This window comes from Phoca vitulina, unplaced genomic scaffold, assembly GCF_004348235.1.
Source record: "Phoca vitulina isolate PV1807 unplaced genomic scaffold, GSC_HSeal_1.0 scaffold12, whole genome shotgun sequence".
Taxonomy (NCBI): Eukaryota; Metazoa; Chordata; class Mammalia; order Carnivora; family Phocidae; genus Phoca; species Phoca vitulina.
This window is the reverse complement of record NW_022589715.1, coordinates 46,805,293-46,828,647: the sequence shown is the minus strand read 5'-3', so window position 1 is coordinate 46,828,647 and position 23,355 is coordinate 46,805,293. Positions and strand designations below refer to the sequence as shown.

The 23,355-nt window shown below is 49.3% G+C and overlaps 1 protein-coding gene across 2 annotated transcripts in view; it reads left to right on the top strand.

The window, feature by feature from the left end:
* The window catches only part of EPAS1 (endothelial PAS domain protein 1), an 82,291-nt gene that overhangs the window by 42,975 nt on the left and 15,961 nt on the right, over positions 1 to 23,355 (top strand). For both annotated transcript variants that reach the window (XM_032411053.1, XM_032411052.1), the window contains exons 2-6: positions 2,715 to 2,905; positions 11,343 to 11,494; positions 11,910 to 11,994; positions 15,427 to 15,545; positions 15,665 to 15,870. In XM_032411053.1, coding sequence (XP_032266944.1) covers positions 2,715 to 2,905; positions 11,343 to 11,494; positions 11,910 to 11,994; positions 15,427 to 15,545; positions 15,665 to 15,870 — 753 coding nt within the window. The remainder of the gene's footprint in view (positions 1 to 2,714; positions 2,906 to 11,342; positions 11,495 to 11,909; positions 11,995 to 15,426; positions 15,546 to 15,664; positions 15,871 to 23,355) is intronic.

Here is a 23,355-nt window from a genome sequence, read left to right as displayed (position 1 = left end):
AGTTACACTTCACGTCTGAGCTTCTGTTTCCACATGTGGACTCAGCACCTACCATATTGTCATTAGGATTATAATGTCACATATGTAGGGTCCTTGGTGCGGTGTTGAAGCACAAAAGTAGGTATGAATAAACTGTGTGGTCGAGGGAACATGGTAGGACCCAAGTCTCGAATGCCATTGCCAGACAGAGCATCAACTCCAGGCTGCATTTTTCCTCTCCTGGCTCTTCCTCTCTGCCTTGTCTGTTCTTGCACTCCAAGGAAGGGGCAGTAGCAAAGGGAAACTGTGTGCCTGCAGACATTGGTATTCATGTCGCAGCCTGTGCTGGGGATCCCTTCTGCCCAGGATCGCTTCTCTAGATGCCCTAATGACTGGTCATGTGTTGATGATGCTTTTGTCGGGGAGCACAGGTTGGTGCTAGAGAATGGAGTCCAGCATCTTGAAGACGCTGGCTCTCCCTTACCTGCTCTCATGACAGACAGGTGTGAAGTGTACAGTTTTGGTGTCCTGTCCCCTCCCAGCCTCCTTCCCTGTGCCAGGACATCTGCAAGCCTTCAACAGTTGCTTTTGCTCCAAGGTCAGGTGTCAAGATTCACATGCAAACGGGAGGGACTCCTATACAAACTACTGTTCAAGCTGGGGTGTGGGAGCAAGCCGGTCCTAAGGGCTGGCTCTGAGAGAGTGCAGATGGTGGGGTATGGGTAGGGGGTGAGGGTTCAGAGAATGGACGTGGGGGCAGCGGAGGAAACAGGAGTTTGGGAAAGGAAACAGCAAAGGGAGAGGGGACAGGAAAAAACAGTTTCACCCATTTCACTATTTTTCTGAAGGTTCTCCCTGCCCATCAACAGCCGCTGGGTATTCTTCCCACAGTCTGAATATATGATGCATAATCCATCCAGGGAGCTGGGTGCTCTGTTTTTTTTTTTTTTTTTTTTAATGCAGCATGTTGTAAAGTGGAACAGTGCCTCTGCCCAAATCTTGAGGGGTTTGAGAGGCATGTCAACATTCCGTGAATCCCAAAATACCGATCTCTGGCCAGATAATAGGCTGCAAAACCAAACAGAAGGAGAAGCCTCGGCTGGCTTTGGAAATCTCAAAAGGGAGGACAGAGAGAGCGAGCTGGAGCTGGTTGGAGGAGGTCTTGAGAACCACGAACTGCATTGGACAGTTTATTGAAAAATACATTTTTTTTAAAGAAAAACTTGTTTATTAAACAAGAAATACAGGTTATTTATAGAAACATAAGAAAATACAGACAAGTACTAAAAAAATAATAATAATAATAATCCCCCCTAGCCTCACTAATGGATAAAAGCCTAGATTCTGGGACCCACCTGCCTGGTGTAAAGTCACTTTCCCACGTACCTGCCCAAGGGTGCAGGTGAATTACCTCACCTCTGTGCATCTGTTTTCCTCATCTGTAAATTAGAGATAACAATAATACTACTTCCAAGGGCAGTTGTGAGAATTCAGGAACCTAATGTAGTAGTACTTAAAACAGCTCCTGGAATACAGTAAACACTATATATGTATAGCTATAAGAATAATATTTTTATTTTACTCTATTTCTAGACTTTTTCCTATGTAATCTATAAGAAGTATTATGCAGAATACCTATATTTCTATGAAAATAGGTTATACTATGGTAACATTTTTACTCCGACAATCATTTTTTTCAGGGACCGATTTGTTACTAGTATTAGCAACATGGACTGCTTACAGTTGGGATAAACCTGTGGTAAAGATTTTACATAAATTATCATATCCAATCCTCACAATAACTCTGTGGGATGATTACTTTATTACCGTTATACAGATGAGAAAATAGAGTCTGAGCGGTTTAAACAGTCGATGTGTACAGAGCTGGCAAGCGGAGAAGTTAGAATTTCAATCCAGGCAGGCTGGCTTTTGAACTTGCCTGTGTTAGGACTTAACTTAATCTTATGAGAAGATTTAGGATTTCTTTAAGATTTCCTGCAAGAGGCAGGTTTGGGTGTGTGTCCTCGTTCCTTGTGTCCTGCGAAGAACAGGAAAGTGAGCGTGAGACAGGCTGCTAACCTATGCTGACAGGATGAGAGAGAAAACGTGTTCGCGCTCACTCCTTTTTAACCCTTGCCAGCTGTGTGCTCTGGGACACCAGGCTGACAGGTGTCTGGCTGGCTGTTTCTTCTTGGGCTTGGGCTCTAATGGCATTTCCAGTTTTTACCGTGGAGATCACTCTCTGATACAAAATGGGATCTGAGGTCCAGTCGTGGGCTTCATGTTTTCTAAGTGCGTTTTATCCAGAAAGAGGGCCTCGAAGCAGTTTTTCAGCGTGTTCTCCAGGGCCTTTGACACAGCCACCTGCGCCCGTGGCCCCAGCCTCCTCACGCTTCCCTCGCCATCCCGGGGTCCTCATCCCAGTCCTCAGATAACCCAGGACCAAGTCGCAGGTATTGCCAGGTGATGAGTCGGGAAGTCTGCGCTCAAAGCCCTGGTGTGGGCAACACAGGTGTGCGAGAGGAGGGAGGCAGTTAGAAGCACGAGCACACGCGAACGCAGGGCTGCTGATGTACGGCAGAGGCCGCGTGTGCTTGGACGACAGGTGTGAGCCGCATCCACTCAGCGGGAGGCTCTGGCTGCACCACAGTGTGGGGCCCTGGGGATGTCCTGACCAGGGGCGTGAGAGGATGACAGTGACATTTCAGGAACTAACCCCTCCTCTCTGAATTCAGGAGTAGCTCGGAGAGGAGGAAGGAGAAGTCCCGGGATGCCGCCAGGTGCCGGCGGAGCAAAGAGACGGAGGTCTTCTACGAGCTGGCCCATGAGCTGCCCCTGCCGCACAGCGTGAGCTCCCACCTGGACAAAGCCTCCATCATGCGGCTGGCCATCAGCTTCCTGCGCACACACAAGCTCCTGTCCTCAGGTGAGCCTGGCAGCCTCCCCCGGGCTGGTGCCGACGGAAGCTCCCCCGTGGTGCGGGAGCGGGGAGGCCCCTGGGAAGGCGTCTGCTGAACCTCCGCCCACACGGAGGCCACCACTGGGGCTCCGTTCCTTCGTTCTGAACCCCTCCTTTCCGGCAGTGACCCTTACAATGAATACGGCCATGGGGCGCCGAGCAGGAATGGGACCAAGGGAGCGCATGGGCACCCAGAAGCTGAGGAGGGCAGCAAGGGCCCGGAGAGCAGGAGACGCTTTTGCCAGCTTCCCACTTGGCCGGCCAGCCGCCAGACCCACACTCCACTCCAGAGCGTATCTTTAGGAAGCACTTTCGTGCTTATCTTGCAGCTACCTTCTCCAGAAGGGCAGCCGTGTGCCCGTGCGCTCTTTTCCCTCTCACTAGCCAGCATGCCAGACAAATCATGTGGTGTCTCTCGCCTATAAAAAGGGGTTAAAAGCACTTACCGCACAGGGCATCTGTGAGAACGAGAGGAGGTGAAGTCTGCCGCACCTGGCCCGACCATACTCCTTCACGCTGCAGAGTCCTTGGCGGATAACAGCCTCCCCACAGAACCAGCTAATTCTCACCCTCCCTGGTATCACAGCGACTCTCAAGTTCACAAAACTTTTTTTTTTTTTTCCCCTCCGAGTTCACAGTCTTCAAAACACCATTTCCTGTTCGTCCTGACCAGAAAGAGGCAGCCTGGGGAGCTTTCCAGTTTCAGATCCTATGTGACAGTCCCGTCTGGTCTCGGTTTCATAAGGAAACTGGGCGGCAGGTAGTGCCTCTCCCATGTAGTGGAGCTGCTGCAGTGCGGCGCCCCAGCCGGGGAGCCCGAGGGAGGCAGGCAGGCAGGGGGAAGGTTCTTTTGTGGTTGGTTCTCAGTTTTCCTGAGTGAGCCTGGTGCCTTGGAGCTGGTTGACTCTGCCATCCTGTTATGAATGGCTATTCTGGGAAAGAAACCCAGAGCAGAGGGAATCCAGTGCGAAGCGGGGAGGCCGGACCAGCGTGTACTATTCTGGGCCCTGGAACACAGGAAGGATATGGGGAAAGAAAGACTTTCAGAAAATAGGATGACCACTCAGTGGGTCCAAGGGTCAGAGGGCTAACCCTGTACTGCAAATCTAGAGTCTCAGAACTGAGCAGGCAGGAGGGGGAGAACCAAGGGCAAAGACACACTCTATAAATACCTTCAAAGAAACAATGCCAAGGAATGGCAGCTTTGTCATAGATGCGACTGAAGGAGGGAACAGTGACCTGGAGACACCATCAGAGGGCACATGTGTACCTCTTTCTTTAAAGAGGCTTCTCTTTCTGGACAGGTGAGGGCAGTGTCTGGTAGTGTTGGAATCATCTTTACATACACAGAGTCTGCAGTGGAGGATAGACGGGGACCCTTTCCCCACACTGAGAAGCATCTCTTCAACTTCCCTGTTATGGTACTTGAAATTCTACTCTTAGGCATGAATGCCTTTGGGTGAATCATTGCTTCCTTCCAGCACAAGGCCCATTCCTCCACCAACAGAGACCCCAAACGGAGTAATTTATGCATCCTGGGACGTCTCTCTGATTGAATTTGGACTTGTAGAACATTGGAGAATGATGAGAAGTGAGGTACAAAAATGTTAAGGTGGCTCAAAGCCTCACACTTAGCACGCGGTGAATCTGCACCTGGAATGCAAGTCCTCTCGAATCTGCGTTTGTGAGAAAGACAGGCATGGGAGGGCAGGAGCATTCCGCAGACCTGGTCAGGCAAAGACGTTGACGAGGGCTCAGTGTGGGGGGCAGAGAAGGGTTCTTCCTTGGCAAGAGAATCAAAGTTAAACAGAGGCACCTGGGGGCCAGCCCAGAGCAGCGGGGTGCAGAGATGGTCCTCACACATTCCATGAGTTGTCTCTATCCTTTCTCTTGGTGTGCGGTGTTGATTTCCGTGCTCTCCCCCACATAATTATCCTTCTCAGTGGTTCAGAGGTTGGCTTGGAGAGGGCCGTGAATCAGAGGCTGGGTCCCCTGAGCACGTCTGCCTTTCCTGTGTGCCGGCGTGAGCCCCCCGCATGCCAACCCCACCCCAGGAGATAGGACCACAGCGAGACAGCACGCACCCCCGCTTGGGAGCTGTTGCAAGTTGTGGGCACCAACTGCCTGCCCTCTGGCGGGGCTTGGCCCCAGACTGACCAGAGCCTCAGCATGTCCGCTCTGGTCCTCTCTGTCCAGGAGCGAAATGACAGAAAAGGATAAGAAGTGTCTACATTTGGCCATCTGGTCCTGGTGTCCTTGACGGAGCCGTTCTCATAAAACAAGCATCATCCAGGGGAGGAGGAGGAGGTGGATGGCTTTTCAAGGCCCCCTTTCTCTGCCTTCTCTTCCAGTCCTGCCGCACATTCTTTTTTTTTTTTTTTTAAAGATTTTATTTATTTATTTGACAGAGAGAGACACAGCAAGAGAGGGAACACAAGCAGGGGGAGTGGGAGAGGGAGAAGCAGGCTCCCCGCGGAGCAGGGAGCCCGATGCGGGGCTCGATCCCAGGACCCGGGATCATGACCTGAGCCGAAGGCAGACGCTTAACGACTGAGCCACCCAGGCGCCACCCTGCCGCACATTCTTTAGACCAATTGTGGAAATCATTTTCAGGAATTGCGTGTGAGATGGGGTCATTTTTTTTCTTTCTTAAATCACAGTTTGCTTTTTCAAAACGTGGATTCCCGTGGAAAGGAGCACAGGACTTGTGGGCAGAGTGACCCACACTGGAACCTCAGTTGTACAGTCTTCTTTACAAGTTTGTGAGCATCTCTTCACCACCTTTGAGCTTTACTTTCTCGTCTGCACAAGGGCAATCCCAGTACTTGCCTTGCTGTGCTATTTGAGGATGGGGAGAAGTGGCTAGAAAAGCCCTTCTCCTCTTGTCTGCCACATCTGAGGCTCTCCGTAAGTGATAGCTTAGAAATAAAAGTTATGATGAACAAGCAAATTGATTTATACTAAGTATAGGCTTCTGGAGAAATGATGTCAGCGGGAACCCAGTGGAAACCCACACTCATACTGTCTTTTTACCCACCGGTCAGCAGTGCCTATCAAAATGCAGAGTAGCCAAGTTTTTCCAAGTCAAAACAAACCACAGATTCATCACTGAAGCATTTCTAACAAAGGTGAGCACCAGGGTTGGCTCACTTTAAAATAGGAAATAGCTGGTTGCATACCTCAGAGTTCAAAAGGCTAAAAAAGACCAGGTTTTGCTTTAGAAAAGTTTCTTCTTTACTTAGTAACATGCTTCCCTTTGATTTTCACAGTAGGCTGTTCTGTGTGGGAATGTTGGAGAGGAAATCTCAGCACTGAGAAATTCAGGCTGGGAGTCGGGGCAGCTGATTGAGATTCGTATCACAGGAAGCAAACTGAAACAATAGCTTTATGATATTAGCTTCCACGCTGGGCAGAGAACAGAACACACTCTGACGGGAACATCAGTGAAAATACCGCTTGATTGTCTTAAATCCTCTTTCAAGATGAGCGCCGCAAACCATGACCAAATGAGGCTCACTTCTGCATTCAGAGGGCATTAGACAGCAGTAAATATGCAAAATTTGTCTTTCACTACAAAATTGATTTTTGGCTTCCCCACACTCAGATGTGGTGAAATCAAATTGATTTTACACGATTGCTAGAGGTCAATGTGTAGCAAGGTTTCGAAAGAGAAATGTCAGGTTTATTATTGATGCATTGGCATGAATGAATCGATTCATTCATGCTTTGCCCCACTCACCTCCCAAATCAAGGCCTTTTTCGGTCCTTTTTGGAGAGGAGCTGAGAAGCCAATTCATGCCAGGATGTTAAAGACTGAAAGCAGCTAATGTACAATCTCTTCCAGAGATAATGACCTTGTTCAGATCACTCCCTTAACTTAAAAAAGTCTGGTCAATCAGCAGGTGTTTGCTGACCCCAGCCCTGTGCTATGTCTTATAAAGGGTATACAAGAGGTAAGATAGGATAATAAGTTACGTAAAGAACAAAGGAATGAGTCTCTAATGGTGGACTTTCCAGGCCCTTTGGGAGGCCAGCAAGATCAGGTAAAACACAGTGCCTTCTGCCAAAGATGGGAGGGTCGCCCAAGCCTACTACCAGGTAATGGCAGTGGAGGGTCTACGGGCCTGGGAAAGCTGGAGTGAGGAATCGGTTTTAAAAAGAAAGCCTCTGTAATGATACCTAAGTGGTGTCTGAACCAGGAAGATCATATCAGCATGGTTTTAAGAATCGTCAAAGAACTTGTCAGAGGGGGAAACAAAGAGGGACGATGACCCTCTGCTAGAATAAAGACCGATCCTGACCAGCAGGGCCTTCTCACAGTCTGGTCTCAGAGACCTGGTCTGGAGTGTCTCCCCTGCCACCCTGCCACCCTGCCTGCTCACCCCAGACGCCCGGCTCCTGCTGCCCACGGGGTCCCGCCCCACATGGGTGGTGCTGCCTGAAGGAAATGAGCGGTGCTCCGGAAAAAGTGCTCCGAAACCTCAGCCCGCGCATATCCTGGCTGTGGGGAGTCGTCATCAAAGCCTGTTTACTGGGGCTATTTTTAGCATTAAAGAATCTTGTTGTGCTCCCCAGGCTGAGCATGCTTGGTCTTAGCACAGCACCTCTGATTCCGATCCCTCTTCAGGGGGGTCAGACCCTGAAGGGTCCTGGGAAGCAAGTAACTGAGACCTAGAGCCCACGGTGATTTAGAGACCCCACGGGGGGCTTCTCAAGCACCTACTGTGGGCTCCTCTTTATTTAGCACCAAAGGTTTCTTCTGGATTGTTGTGTAACCTTATGGTCTTATGGTGGTCTATCTTCGTCTTCCCCACCAGTCTGTAGATTCCTTGAGTGAAAAGATGGCTCTTACACCCTTCAGTATCCCTGATTCTCCCTAGGATGGGACTGAGCACACAGGGACCCTTGTTGACAGATGGCCTGACATTTCCTGCCTTGTGCCCAGCGTAGGGCAGACACATAGTAGGAGTATAGTAACGGCGTAGTGACTAGGTGACTCTTCTATGTGCCTGACACTGAGTCGGAGATCATTGATGCCGTAGGGAAGATCTGATGCTCCCAAGAAAGAGCAGGAGAGGACGCAGAGCAGTCTTCAGCAGAGGGTGACAGGCATGCGCCCCTGGCCCCTAGGGTGAGGGTCTGCCTCCGGCCCTGCCGTCTTCACCCTCAGCCCCAAGCTGACAGTGAGCCGGCCGGGTTCCTACAGAATCCCCCAGGAGGAAAACAGGTGCTGCAGGAGCGAATAGTTCCACAGAGGAAAGAGGCCAGGTTGTCCCAGGGGTCCCTTGGGGCAGGCCCGCTGGCTTCCTGGTCCTCCAGCCATTGTGACTTCAGTTCCAAGATGTTCTGTTTCCATTTGTGGTCCCTGAGCGCCCCTCTCCCTTCCTCCCAGAGGCCGGCTGGCCGGCTGCTCTTGCCAATTCACCACCTCCTGGAATCAAGTGTACTGGGCATGGATGGAAACCAGTTTGGCTGGGTTGGAACTGTTAAAAACAGGAAATTTTAAGCAGAACTATTTCCTCTGGGCCTAGTTAACCCAAATAGGGTTGTCTTGGGATTACACCAGATTTTGATGTCAGTGTTGCCACTGAGATCAAAGAAGTTGAAGAGAAAAAAAGTCTTCTCACTAGGCCAGAACTCACAGGACTGGCCTTTGCTGTCTAGAGAAGGTGGTCACCTATCTGGTGTGATTTAATGGTGCTGGAAACCTCTCCTCACCCATCCCCAAAATAGGTCACCACCTGCCAAAACAGTTGGATTTTCCCAGCATTAAGGGTCACTCCTAGGACCTTGAGTTATGGCAGTGATCCTCAACCTGTGGTCCTAGCAGCGTCCACGTCACCTGGGAACTTGTTAGAGAAGCAGATTCTCGGCCCCCACCTGAGACCTACCGAATCAGGGACTCTGGGGAAGGGCTTATCCAAGGCCAGCTTCATGAGTGTGTGACCTATGCAGTCCCACAGGGCTCCATGCTCAGAGGGGCCTGGACTTGGTTAAATTTTTCAGCAAGAGGCCCCACATTTCCCCACTGGGGCCCACAAGTTATGTAGTAGCCCCAGGCCCTGAAATCCTTGCTTTAGCAAGCCCTGCAGGGGATGCTGGTACACGCTCAACTGTGAAAGCACTGAGTTCCATCACCATCTCTCCTAAAGCCCCTATTCAGATATGGCCATTAGCTGGAGCATCAGCATTGGCAGTGGCCACACCCCCACCTAGAACTTGGGCTCGTCATCATCTGTTCCGCTGACTAGTTAGTTGGCAGAAACCCTAAGCGGGGATCACATGTGGGTATGTGTGGGGTATAAGGCCATCCCCAGATGGTCTCCCTTCCCAGAAGCTAGCTAGGGTGTGAAGAGGAAAGAATTTCCCTCCTCTGTTCCACCATTTTAGCAAAACAGAAGGGAAGTCACCAGGACACTGCCCTCTGTAGCCCAACTCTTGGCTCTGAAGGCGAGCCCACCCCTGGATGGGCCTGCTCTGTTCCTCTGTTCTCTGGCACATCTGCTGATCTTGTGTCCGGAAGGTGGCTTGTCCCCAGTGCTGCCACTGAAGCCCCTTGGTAGAAACCTCTCCTAATTTGGATTTGTTCTTCTCGAGGAGTAACAGCATATAGCCCAGAGCTTAAATTTAGGGGCTCAAGGGAAAAGAGAACCAAATAAACCCAGTGCCCTCGCAGAGAGGCCTTTGGACCTCATTTCATAGTATCCCTGCCTTCCTTGCCAAGTGGCCCAGAAATCAATTGCATTTTACATTCCCTAGAACAGTCTCAAGTTGGAAGGTGCTTTTAGTTAAGTAAATATTAACTTTTATAAAGGACAAATTACTCTCTGATCCCCTTGTTCTATAAATTAAATGAGGTCTACTTGGCGTGATGTTTGTCCTGGATGAATGCAAATTTTTGTTAAGTAAAGGTATATTTGGAGTTAAATAATACGGTAGGAAAAGCAGGGCCGAAATAAAGTCTGTACCTGGGGACAGCCAAGGGCCTGGGGCCTGAGAACTTTGTTTGGGACAAGAGCGGAGCCTACATTTTGTCTGCTGTGTTGCAGCTAGCAGAAGTGTTCTTGAAAGGCTAGGGCTACTCACAGTGGTTGGCTGGGGAGTGGGTGCCTCCCCAGGTTGCCCCTAGCAACTGCTTCTCCAGAAGCCTGCCGTGAGTGCAATGGCCTCCTCATGCGGTTCTTGCCCCTCTGGTCTTCACTGTCTCTCTGCAAACCATCAGCATGCCTTTGCCAGGTGATTCTCCCCAAAGCAGTGCTCTGAGATGCCGCTGCTCCAGGATGCCACACCCACCTCAGCAGCCCAGTTACTAAGTCTGGGAAATGGAGCCTCCTCTTTGGCCAGATGGGTATCTTCTTAGTCCCCAGGGAGGGAGCTTGCTCTAGGCTCTACCACCTCCATGTTTGCCCAGTGTCTGCCCAACCCAACCTGGCCCACAAAGTTCTTTGGCTTTACAGAGTGAGTGCCTGTTTTTCATGAGCCTCTTCAAATGCCCTTTTGTGGAACAGTTGTCTCTGACCACCTCAAAGTGATCCCATGAGCACTTACTGTCTACACTCTTCTTTGGTTGCCCAGCTCTGTTGCCCCTGAGTTTTTACTTAGATTTGCGTCTCTGTGTGCTACACATCCCCTGTCTAGGCTTTGAGCAACTTTAGGGCAGCAACAGGATCCTAGAGGGAACAGAAGGGAAGAAAAATCACAGTGATTGGTGGTGTTTTGGGCATTTTAAATACTTATTTAATCCTTACGACTCAAAAAGATAGAAATTATTATTTCCATTGGGCTGATGAGGAAACTGATATTCAAAGAGGTCATTAGCCAAAGTCATAGCCTAATAAGAGGAATAGAACCTGTGTCTCTTTGACTCCATAGTCCATAAATGGTGAGGAGTGTACTGCTGGATTCAGCTCTGAGCCTGCGAACCAGTCTCTGCAGCCTCTGGCAAATGAGCAACTGCCTCTCTCTAAGCCTCGTCTATAAGACGAGACAAAGAATAGTACCTACCCCCAGGCATTGTAGAGATTATATAGTATGCTCAGTGTAGTACCTGATGTGCAGTCATTGCTCAGTGTACATTAGCGGGGAAGGTTATGGTTCCTAGTATCACTGTGACTTCTGTCACAATCATGACACCTGCTGCCGCCGTTATCCCTAAGCCCAACAGTATGCTGCCACGACAGCTTCACCACCTGCAAAGCCCCGTCAGGGTGTCCTCTGTGTAGTGGTGCTTATCAAATACCCGCTGCTTGGGCATGTGCTGGACTCTTAGATTGTTGGCAGTGTGCACTTCTGGAAAAGTCCACATAATGCCTTTGAGGCATCCCTGGCAGATGTTTGTCCGTGCCAGTCACATCTGTCTTAGTACCACATTCATGTAAGCCATCCGACCCCCCTCTCTTTCCAGTTTGCTCTGAAAATGAGTCTGAAGCTGAGGCTAACCAACAGATGGACAACTTGTACCTAAAAGCGTTGGAGGGTTTCATTGCCGTGGTGACCCAAGATGGCGACATGATCTTTCTGTCAGAAAACATCAGCAAGTTCATGGGACTCACACAGGTGACATCCTCCTCTGGCTCTTTCAGAAAGGGAAAATGTTTCCATTTGGGGGTAGAAATGAGTGGAGGGTACTGATCGCATTCCTCCTGACCTCTCCCTGCCTGTGCCCACCCCGCTCCTCTCTGACCTCAGGTTACAAGCCTCAGGAACACAGTCCCAGCTCCTGGTGTTGGGGTAGGCATTGCTGGTGGACAACTCTGCTGACTAGATTAACAGACGAACCCTTGGAAATCAAGTCTCTGTCATCAATGGCAGTCCTTTGTTATGTCCGCATGTCTGTGGACAGCACTGGATTGGGATAAAAAGACCTACTTCAGTCTGCTCCCTGTCTCCCAACCTGCAAGGTGGCTCAGGGGCCTCTTGGAGACTTCTTCAACAGTACGAATAATGAAGCCCAACCTTGTTTTTGAAACAGGTGGAGCTAACAGGACACAGTATCTTTGACTTCACTCACCCCTGTGACCATGAGGAGATTCGTGAGAACCTGAGTCTCAAAAGTGGTAAAGTATTCTTCGCTGTGTGTTTCCTTCCTTCTTACACCACCTGGGAGGGGATCTGCATCCCCTTTGTCTACAAATGTAGGGTTGATGGATCAGGGTCATCATGATCCAGAAAAAAAAAAAAAAATGGCATCCATAAAAGATCCAGCAGAGCTTGTGGCATAGATGGAGGGCACTGGAGGGACTTGTCCTCAGAACTGTCTCCTGCTGGCCCTTCATGGTGCCTGATGCCACACTAGGAGGGCAGTCCTCTGGGTTAGGACACTGTCTCCAGCAGGTCTCACTGCCTGAGAGGCCAAGTCTCTGCCAGATGGCACCACCCAAATCAGTACACTCCTCTGTCCCCAGATGTTCACGAAACCTATTGCTCTTGTCTGTCGTTGTGTAACATACCACCCAAAGCATGGTGGCTTAAATGATCATTTTATTACCCGTCATGATTCTGTGGGTTCTGTGGGCTATTCTTTTGCTCCATGTGGTATCAGCTGGGCTGCCGTTGTCTGGGGGCCGTACTAAGTGGAATGACCAGGACAGCTCCCCCGCACCTCTGGGACCTTGTGGCCAGTAGCTGGAGGCTGGGACTCAGCTGCTGGCAGAGCTGGATCTCTCTCTCATGCCATGGGGTCCCAGAGGCCCTCCCTCTCCAGACCTCTGACATGTCCACTCAGGGCTCCCAAAGTGCAAAAGTAGAAGCTGCCAGACTTTCTGAAGGCTGAGTCCTGAGACTGGCCCAGCATCACTCTGCCCTTTTCTGTTGTTAGAGGGAGTTATAAGCGAGCCCCTGCTCAGGGTGGGAGGGAAGTACACAAGGCCACGAGTATCAGGAGGCACGCGTGACTCATTGGGGCCACCTTTGGAGCCTAGATACCCTGGGAGCCAAAGAATGAATCTGGTCCCCTGGTAATAAGACCCACAACAGGTAGTTTTTGATGGAGAAGAGATTGAGAAGATTTCATATAGTATACCCTACCTGTGGGGGTATCCAGCAGATGCCTGTGGATGGGAGGGCCCACATAAGCAGAAAGCACTTTGCAATGACTGTTGGAGCTTCTGCTTCCATCTCTTGTCACTGGGGACCTTCAGGCAAAGGCACGGATGAGGATATTGTCAAGAGGACTGAAGCTTTGAGCAAGCGGAAGTGGGGCTCAGTGACTTTCACGGTCCCTTCTGAACCAGAAATTCCAGCACTGTTCTGGGCAGATTGTGCCCATGTCTGTCCATCTCCTTTAACATCTCTCACCTGTCACTACCATGGGGTGCGTGCTTGTCCGGCCTGACCGACTGAGGCTGCGGCACCAAGCCTGCGAGGCTGGGCTTTTGTTAGCGCACACGCTGCAGAAACAGGTGCTCCGCAGGCTGCTTCCACCCCTGTGACTGGCTGAGCCCACGAACAGCAGCAGTACAGCCCCCTCCCCGCCTGGAGCTCTCACCCAGCCCCTCTGCCCTCCCACCTCGAGGCCTCAGGCCACCTGGCCCCTAGAGTACACAGGCTGGAGAGCACTCCACGGGGCTGTTCAGTGTCTTCTCTGTGCTGCTAAGAAATCTCGCCTGCTTCTATGAGGCAGGGGCTGTCAGACTTTCTGAATCTCTTTCTAAAGCACGTGCTCAAAGCCTACGAAAATCAAAAAGTCTCTTCTCTACTCCAGAAACTCTTCGGCCTTTCGGTTCTCAGTCTGAGTTCAGCCACTGACCTAGTTTCAGTCCAACCGTGAGACCTGAACCAGGTCACTACATTGCCCTGTTCCTCAGAAGCTCTCCTTTTAGATGAATGGTATTGGACCAGGCAAAGTCTAGGACCTTCCAGCTCTCAAGTACCATGATTCATAGCATGATTCTATTCCATTTATCTGAGTAGAACGTTAGGTCTCTTGGTCCATGTGTCAAGGACTCGGGATCAAACTCTATGAATCAGCCAATCCTCATTGAAGGCGCCGGCCTGAGTGGACTCATGATCTGGAAGCAAAGGGTTAGTGTGAACACTGAGAGGAAGATAAGACCATGAGGCAGATTGTGGAAGGCTTTGAAGGCCGGGTGGAGGGCCTCGAACTTTATCCTGTAGACAGAGGGGAGCTTTTGAAAAGTTTTTGAGCAGGGGTGGGGTAATCTGACTGGGGCTATGTTTAGAAAGACTAATCAAATGGCAGAATGGGGAGAATCCAGAGGTTAGCAAGTTAGGCCACAATAGTAACCCATGCCATGGCCACAAACAAGTCTCTCCAGCCCACTTACTCCCAGCACCTGAACTAGTCCTCAGGGTAGGTCCAGACCCTAGGATATAAGAATACCTCATGATTTGTAACCCCCACCTGTGAAAATTAAAATTGGAAGGAACATCATTAAGTTTTGGAGAGATGGTTTTATAAATAATCATGATGGAGGAATGTTCTTTCTTAAAAAAAAGATTCACTTTCTCACTTTCATGTTTAAGATAGATTCAGAGATGTCAAAATTCATTTGACACAGCTTTCTGGGGATACATCCATCAAATAAATCATGGCCCTCTAGAGGTTTATGGAGGGGTGTGACTATTTGAAAACAAGGCTCTGGTTTGTTTTGTGATGCTGGCCAGGGGGCCGGAGTGTACCTGGGAAGGTCCGGGCTGGAGATGGTGGTGGTGGAGGCAGAATTTCGGCTTGGACACGGGGGGCTCAGCCGGCACTTACTGCATTCATCGCTCTGTTTTATGGAAAGTGGGAAAAGCTCTGAGTCAGCAGGCATTTGGAGACCACCAGGAAGGAGGCTGTGTCATTTGTCTTGGTGATTTATTTAATTCTGGCTGAGAAAGGATCTGATCCATGTTGAGTTCATCCTCAAAATGAACTTGCTCACCAAACCCAGGAGGCTTGGGCCAGCGGTCTCTCTTGAGCCTTGACACACGTCACTTTAGGGAGAAAGCTGATGGCACAGTGTCCCGAAGACATCTGTGGCGGGTTGAAAATAGGGCACCGGAGGGTTCACGTTCGTGGGGGACAGGGCTGAAGACAAAACAGGGGTGTCTGAGAGACCTTTCTAATCTGAGAGGTTTATCCCCTTCAGGAGACGGTGGTCTCACCCAGACTGTCCCTTGGACTTCCTGCTAGAGAACGTGGGCCTGCCCTAGGAGAGACGTGCCCAGATTACAGCTTCCAGTCCCTTGTTGCCTCGCTGCTGTGAAGTGAGCACTGACAATATGCTAGGTGCAGGGGGAAACAAAACAGTGTAACAACCCTCAGAAGCTTAGACCCCAGCTGGGGAGACAAGCTGGAGATGAGAAAACATTAGTCCCCAGGCCAAGATGAGACTCAGCATTCATGGCAGGCGACCGGTGCTAAGGGAGCAGATCAGTGGGAAGTATCAACAAGGCATTACCCAGAAAAATAGCACCAGGGCGCCTCTTCTGAATATAAACATAAAACCACAGTCAACCGGTGCCCTCTATTCTTCCCCATCCAGGCTCTGGTTTTGGGAAGAAAAGCAAAGACATGTCCACAGAGCGGGACTTCTTCATGAGGATGAAGTGCACAGTCACCAACAGAGGCCGGACTGTCAACCTCAAGTCAGCCACCTGGAAGGTAGGATGACATCAGACCTGGGTTGGAGTCCCCTCTCCCCCCGGCCCACATCCCACAACCCCCTCCCCCAAGACCATGCTCTTTGGCCCCGCGTCTGACCCTCCATGGCTGGTCTCCAGGTCTTGCACTGCACTGGCCAGGTGAAGGTGTACAACAACTGCCCCCCTCACAGTGGTCTCTGCAGCTACAAGGAGCCCCTGCTCTCCTGCCTCATCATCATGTGCGAACCCATCCAGCACCCATCACACATGGACATCCCCCTGGACAGCAAGACCTTCCTCAGCCGCCACAGCATGGACATGAAGTTCACCTACTGTGACGACAGGTGGGGGCCCGGGAGCGTGTGTGCCGTGGCCAGACTGTCTTACCTGCCTCTGTGTGTGTGTGTGTGTGTGTGTGTGTATGTGCGCGCGCACGTGCACACGCGCACCTGTGGGAAAGGTATGGGTCTTGGGCATTGCTGGGTACAAGTTTGTGGACGTGTGTCTCTGTGTCATCCCATCAGTGCAGCTCAGGGGCTCCTCGTCCCATATACGGTGGTGCCCCATTGAGGCAGCTTCAGGGGCTGACGCCAGAGCGGTTCTGCTGTGTAGCTGATTGTTGATTGTTGTGGTGTGTACACAGTTCTCCACATATATGTCAGGCTCCTGAGGAAACTTCCAGGCCAGTCTCCATCCCCAGGAGACCGGAGTCTGGCGATCTCCCTCAGCACTCGCACTTCAGAGGCAGGCTGGGAGCTTCGGGGTCTGGCCTGGAAACTGCCCCACGGTTGCACGACTTCCACTGTTCTCTTCCACTAATGAGCTCTTCCCTCAGCCTTTGCTGCTTCTCTGTCACCTCCATTCCAGCCACTGCTAGCCTAATTTTGAACGCTTTTTGATAAAGGAAACTAAGCTAGATTCTAACCCCCAAAACCAGGCCCCACTGGAATTCTCCTGTGGGACAGTGATGTGGTTCAGAGTATCAACTCTGGCGAGATGACCTAGGTTCAAATTCAATAGGAAATGTTTGGCATGAGCAGCTATTCTTACTGCAAGTTGTTCTTTATTATAAAGTTGTAGAAAGAGTACCTAAGATTGCACGTGCCCCTTCTTAGAATTGGCTTCCACTCGAGGCAAAGTCGAAGGATTTTTAGGATCCTTGAGTCATTCCTGTCCCCTCGTTTTGACCACCATGGTGCCAGGACCCAGGACCCAGGCAGCAGGTCAGTCTCTAAGTAGAAGGAGTGCTCTAACCTCATAGGGAGAAAATGTCACATATGAAGACTTTTGTCCTGGAACTCTGACACAGCATTGATTACAGTGCTTAATAGTGTTGTTATTGGGATCAGGATGAAGACTGGAGATAAAGATTGTCCCAAAGGCAGGCACTAGAGAAATCCATTCTGTGTGTAAGGTCATTCCTCAGATGGAGGCTTTGCGTTCAAATGAACATTGTGGGCGGAAGACACACTTCTGTAACGTGCACCCCTCTCTAGGCTCTCGAGATGCCACGGGAAATCCCACTGTGTAGCCCACAGGTCTGGCTGGAGGATGGGGCAGCGCTGTAGACGCCTTCATCCAGCCCGGAGCAGTGGCTGTGGTGCTGGGGATGGAGCGAGCACCTCTGAGTGAAGCTCAGCCCTCATGTGGCCCCACAAGCACTGGGGAGACCCTGCAGTCCGAGAAAATGACTTACCATCTCTAGCTAATAGAAGACCGGCATTTTTTTTTAAGCTTAAGACTTTGATTCTTGTTAAAAGGAAGAAAAAAATTCTCTGGAAAGCATAATCTGAGGTTGTCCTCCATTCATTACCTTGTTTTGAGTGAATTTCAGGTCATTTCCTGAAAGCAGTGCTGCTTGGGATAGAAGAGGGGACAAAGACAGGAGGAACTGTCCCAACAGTGGGCAAAGAGGAAGCGGCCGCGGCACGGGGAGACCCCCGCGTGGACTGCTTGCCTCGTCTGGCTCAGGGCTTGCCGGCAGTCGGTACTGGCTCGGACGAACCTGTGACTTAGGGCTTTGTGACTCAGGGTGTGGAGGGCGATACTGCGTCTCAGTGCTGCTGGACACACTGCATTTTCAGCAAAATCCTGCCTTTCAAGAAACCTAATTACACGGCCCCAACTCGGAGTTCCGGTGGTGCTGGAGGGATGAAGGCAGAGGCGCTTAAATACACAGAATGCTGTGCCTCACGGAAGCTGTGTTTAACCGATTAGCAGATTAGTTAACAAGGGCACAGACAGGGCTTAGACAGTTTATAAAGTGACTATTTTAAGTCCTTAATCCCTAAGTGCTATTTCTCTATTGCTTTGATGAAGACTGGGATTTTTTTGGTTTTGGTAGCTTGTTTTGTTTTCGCTTTCATTAGAATGGGGTAAGGTGTGCACACATGCGCCCTCTCTCTCTCCCTCCCTCCCTCCCTCCCTCCCTCCCTCTCTCTCTCTCCCTCCCTCCCTCCCTCTCTCTCTCTCTCTCCCTCTCTCTCTCTCTCTCTGTCCCTCCCTCCCTCTCTCTCTCTTTTCCTCTCTCTCTCTCTGTCTCCTTAATACCCTTCTAAGATCAATGCTTCAAAAACCAACACTTACATACGATAGCTAATCAGGGGGGAGTGCTTTCCATTTTCGTTAAATCTAGGAATTCACTAGATTTGATGACATCTAACACACACTGAGGGGTGATGATTTCTTACAAGGGGATTACTCTCCCATAAGGAAAATTGAAAGAATTTGATGAAAATATAAGGCAACTGGAATCCACAAAATCACTTTTAAAGCCAGTTTAGCACTTTTTCTTCAATGTATGAAGACCACAGACATAATTAAAAAAAAAAAAAGAAAGAAAAGGGTCATGGAGAAAAGGGAAGGGAGAATGGAGAGGGGAGGGAAATAAAACAGAAGAGAGAAAAGCAGGCTGTGGTCTTGCATTGAACTCTCAGGTTCCCAGAGTCGCCGGAAGCTGAAACAACCAGCTCTGGAGCATCTGGAGTTGAGTAAAGGCACGCAGGTGACTCAGAATGCATTTGTCCTGCTCCTCTTAATAAAGGGTCAGAGGACTGTATTAGGTCTCCTAATAATTATCTAAAACATAGTAAACATTTTAAAAAGTAAATTCTGTGACACTTCACGTCTGTCACATTTACATGTATGTGGTTGACTGCTCTTGACCAGGGGAGCAATGTGGTGGCAAGGCTAAAGGAGGGTGTCCTGATTATCACTGTGATCGATGATGAACTGTCTCCATTTATGATTCACAGAGCCGTTCTACTCCCTTTCCTAAAGTACTGAGCAACCAGTGAACAACCTGGTATTTACTGAGCACGTGCTCTGTGCCTAGTTAATCCTGTGCCAGAGACCATTCTATCAAAGAAGTAAAAGAGCTTTTTCCTGATTTCCAAGAGTTTAGATATTGAGACACCAGCCACCTAATGAACCACAGTGAATGGTACAAAATAGAGCATTCCCTTCCCTGAAAAGGGGGAGAGAGGTTATTCCCAATAGTTTAACTCTAAAATGGGGGTGGTTCTTAAATTCATGTGGAGGTGCCACCTAGTGGCGAAAGAGAGTCACTGTGAAGGCAGCCGGGTATCAGGGAGGATGGGGCTGGCTACGTGATTCATATAACCCCACTGTGATTTTATCAGTTGTAGGAGTCTTCCTGTTTCTGAGAAATAAAATATCCATGCAGATTGTGTAGAGAGGATCGGTATCAATAGGGAGAAAACGGGGTCACGGTTAACAGTGAAAATTTCAGATTAACAAAGCGGATCATGTAATCTTTACAGTTAGAGAAGCTGAAGGCAACCCTGTTTTGCCGTTGGATTGAGGCCACATAGGGCATACTAATACCAGAAGTTTACTAAATCGGATAAGTTAAGATGCCTGCGTTTCAAATTCTGTGGCTCAAATTTATGATGAATTATTATTCAAAGAAGTCGGGAAGAGTACAGATAATAGTGAGAGAAGAGTTGGGGATCATAAAGAGAAGTCCAGTGAAGAAAATTATAAGGAGCCATGAGTTGTACGATAAATACACATCAAAACACCTGGAAGGCAAGAGTTTTGAAATCTGAGAAGAAGATAGGCTAACTTCAGGCAAATTCATAGTAAAAGATTATACACTTTCATTGCATAAGGAGATACATTTAATAAATTATTTTTATTTTACCTTTTTTGTAGAGGATGGGTGTCATTTTAAAATTCAGAGTGATATTTCAGATTAATACATTACATGTACTTTTTTAGTTTCCTATATAGTATATTCTAAATACTTTTGCAGATCTACACATTATTAGCCTTTCTTCACACGTCTTATATGAGAAGGTATAGTGAATTTCTCTAGATCCTTGAGTTAGAAGAAACTTTAAGTGCTCTCCTTGTGCATCTGTGTCTCCTCCAAATGCCAGTGTTCTGAAATCAACCGAGAGTTTGAGCACATATATAAGAAATGGTTACATATTATCCTGTCTAGTCTGCTCCAAATACTCCTGGAAGAGGCAGCTCTACAAATTCTCTTTGCAATTTATTTCAAGGTTTAATCGACCTCATAATTCAAAAATTATTCCTTCTACATGATCTGCTCCACTCTTGCTACAGTTCAAGGCAACCTTCTGCTTCCTGAATGTGGGTCTCAAGGTGGTAGAGGGCAGCTGTGGCATTTGGTGGCACTCAGAGCAGGGTCGGTCCCGGATTGAGCCAGGGCAGTCTTCCTGGGTATAAAGTACCTGTGACACCTGTAACACATCACCCCAACAAGTTGAACATGGATTGCCCCTGAACCACAGAGCTGGTTTTATAGACTTCATGTACCCACATGACATGTGAAGAAAACGCAGGGCTTATAGCAGAAAGCCTTGAAATCTGAGTGAGTGACTAGTCTGGATATGATTAAGGAGATGCTGTGCCAAGGCTCATAAGCACCTATAGAAACCAAAATGAGGTGCATCAGGTTGTTGCCCGGGAGAGACCATCAGCAGAAGGGTGGAAGGAAAGAAAGCAGACTTTCATATAAGCACAGTGTATTAGCAAATGCATTCTTTGGAAAACAGGTGGTTACAAAGTCCTTAAAACTTGTATCCTCTTAAAGAGTTTAAAGTACTCTTCTAGCCATCTTGTTGACGTGATGAATTGACGTAGCAAATCCTTCACGGGTGTCGGGAGCAGGGGTAAAAGCCTCGGCCAGACCTTGCTTGACTGTAGGCAGTGGTGGTGGCAGTCCGCACACGCGGCGGCCAGGGCCCACGTGCACCTGCGCCTTGGTGCTCTCCCGGGAAGAGCGGCGAGCCGTCTTAGCTAGGCCTTTGCTGGACTCCCACTGCCCCTTGAGGCAAGGGCATGGACACTGTAGCCAAGAGAACCGTTTTCTTCCTGGCATTCGGGCACAGGGAATCCATGCTGAAAAGAGCCTCTGAGCACCTAACGGTAAAGAACAGTTGCAGGACGATAAGTAACTATCATTTTACGTTAGGAGGACATCTCGAATTCTCAAGTCCAAAGCCCGGCGGTCTGACCCGCTTATTTACTCGGCGTAACACTTCAGAATATAATGACCCTTTTCCTCTGTATCTTCTGTTCTCTTCCTCTTTCGTCTCTCTCGACCTCCTACAGCTGCCCGTCGGTGTCTACATCTCTCTCCTCACCTCGTCCTTGATCTCTTTCTTCTTCCACTTCACTGTTCAAGAGTGACCTCTATTCTTGCTTCTGAAATTTAGTAAATGAAGCCCTTTTAACATTTCCCACTTCTCGAAAACAGAACAGCCCTACTGAGTTGACTTTAAATTTATGGGTGACCCCAGACTGATTTTTTTTTTCCAGTGACTCAGGGCTCTTAATTAGAAAGAAAGAAAGAAAAATTCCCTGCCCCTGATGGAAAGAGCAGATGAAACTGTTATCACAGCCCAGCTCCGCAGGCTTCTCTGGGACCCGGGGAAATTAGCAGGGAAGGCCCTTGTGTGCTGTAGGAGCTGACCCTATAAACAAGCCGGGTTCATTAGCCTCCCAACTGGCGTCTGCATGCCTGCAGATGGAGGCGAATGACCATTAGCTTCAAGTTGGGGTTTCCTGGCTTTGTGAAGTTTGACAACTCGAACGTTCTTCAATTGTGTTTGGGGTATGTGTATTTCCCAGTTTTTATAGTAGTCTGTTTAAAGGAATGAAGAAGGAGACATTAAATATTTATTTTAGTTGACAAGATAAATGAAGGCCACTCCTGGGAAGCGAGCTGGCGATTCTGAAATCTAGGTTTGTTTGTGCACTTCCAAAACATGCCCATTGTGTGCCTTTGAATGCTTGGTACAGTAATTAGATTTTAAAAATGTTTTATTATGAGGCTGATTATAATAAACATTTACTTTGAACATTTTAAAGATTCTAATCTTGAAAGAAAAGTTCATTGCTTCAGGGAGTGGTACCATATCTTTTCCAGAATAGCCTCACTCTGGAGGGTCTCTAGAAAATTCTAGCCCTGCCCAGGAACAGAAGCAATGTATCTGGCAAATCATCAAGCCTGTTAATGGCCAGCTCACTGTCAGCAGGCCCCGCTGGTACAATTTCTCTTCCCAGGCTTAAGCTCAAAAGGCACTGGACCGGACAGGAAAGCTGTTTGGTTTCAGAGAAGGAAGGGCCAGCACTGTTCTACCGTCTTCTTACTCTGCCCCAGTCTCCACCTCGCTAAGGTGCCGCTAGGCACCAGCCCCAGGATCAGGCTGCCAAGGAACATGAGTTCAGAGACCTCTCTGCTCTGGGCCAGGTGAGGGGACAGATCCTCCTGGTCTGAGACCAGCCTGCTGGAGCAAGCAAACTACTGGAATCTCGCTGGAAGTCTCCACCAGGCTGAATCAGCTGAGGTCTAAGCAGCTCAGCCCGTTTGGGCTGCCCCTTGTCTGACAAAGTCTTTCACCCCTAAGTTTCACTGAGGCAGAGAATTTTTCTCTTCTCTGACCACGCCAACACCAGGCATAACCTCCAGGATGAAGAAAGGATGGATTGAATATCGCGAGGGGTCCCGCTGAGAGCTGTGTGCATGAGTGTGTGTGTGTGTGTGTGTATGTATGTGTATGCGTGTGTGTGCACGTGCGCACTGACATGCATTAACAGTTAATCACGTTCTAGGAGAGAAAGTAAAGTTTTATTGCCCAGATCCCTTAGCAGTGCTAGGGGAGGCAGGGCTCTGGTTTTACCTTGGGTCCTAAGAGAGACTAGATCTACCAGTCAGCCACTCAGGTATTTACTGAGTACCCCTTGTAGGGAAGGCCAAAGAAGGAAGTGGTCCCTGAGTTCAGGGGTTGGCAGCTGAGGATGTGGGTAATTCTCTGTGACGTGGGTTTGCCTATTAGGGCTTCATGAGAGGGAGACGTCACTGAGGGCTGGCGGAATGAGAGGGCTCCGTGGAGAGGGTCAGGCCATGAGCTAGCCTTGTAGTCATTAGGGCTTGGAGAAGAGGGGTGAAGAGACAATGTCAATGCTCTGCAGCAAGAATGGGTTTGCCAGGTGTGGGGAACTTCGAGGGGAGCGGTCTGCCAGGGCACAGGATGTAAGACACGCTGCAGGCTAGCCAAAATCACGGTGCGTGGAAATTGGAGACCAGATTCCAGAGGGTCCTGGAAGCTAGGTGGACTGTATTGACTCTGGATCATGGTAACGATAGTGGTCGATAGCAGTTGGTAATAGGGAAAGCTGTAGATGCTTAAACGGGGTGGGGCAATAGGGAAATAGGATTTCCATCCTATTTTAGGATGATTTATTCTGGCAGACATATGCAGAGGTCCTTTGGAGCGGAGAGAAAATAGGGACAGGAAACCAAGGAGCCCCTGCTTCTGCTCTCTGCTTTTGCT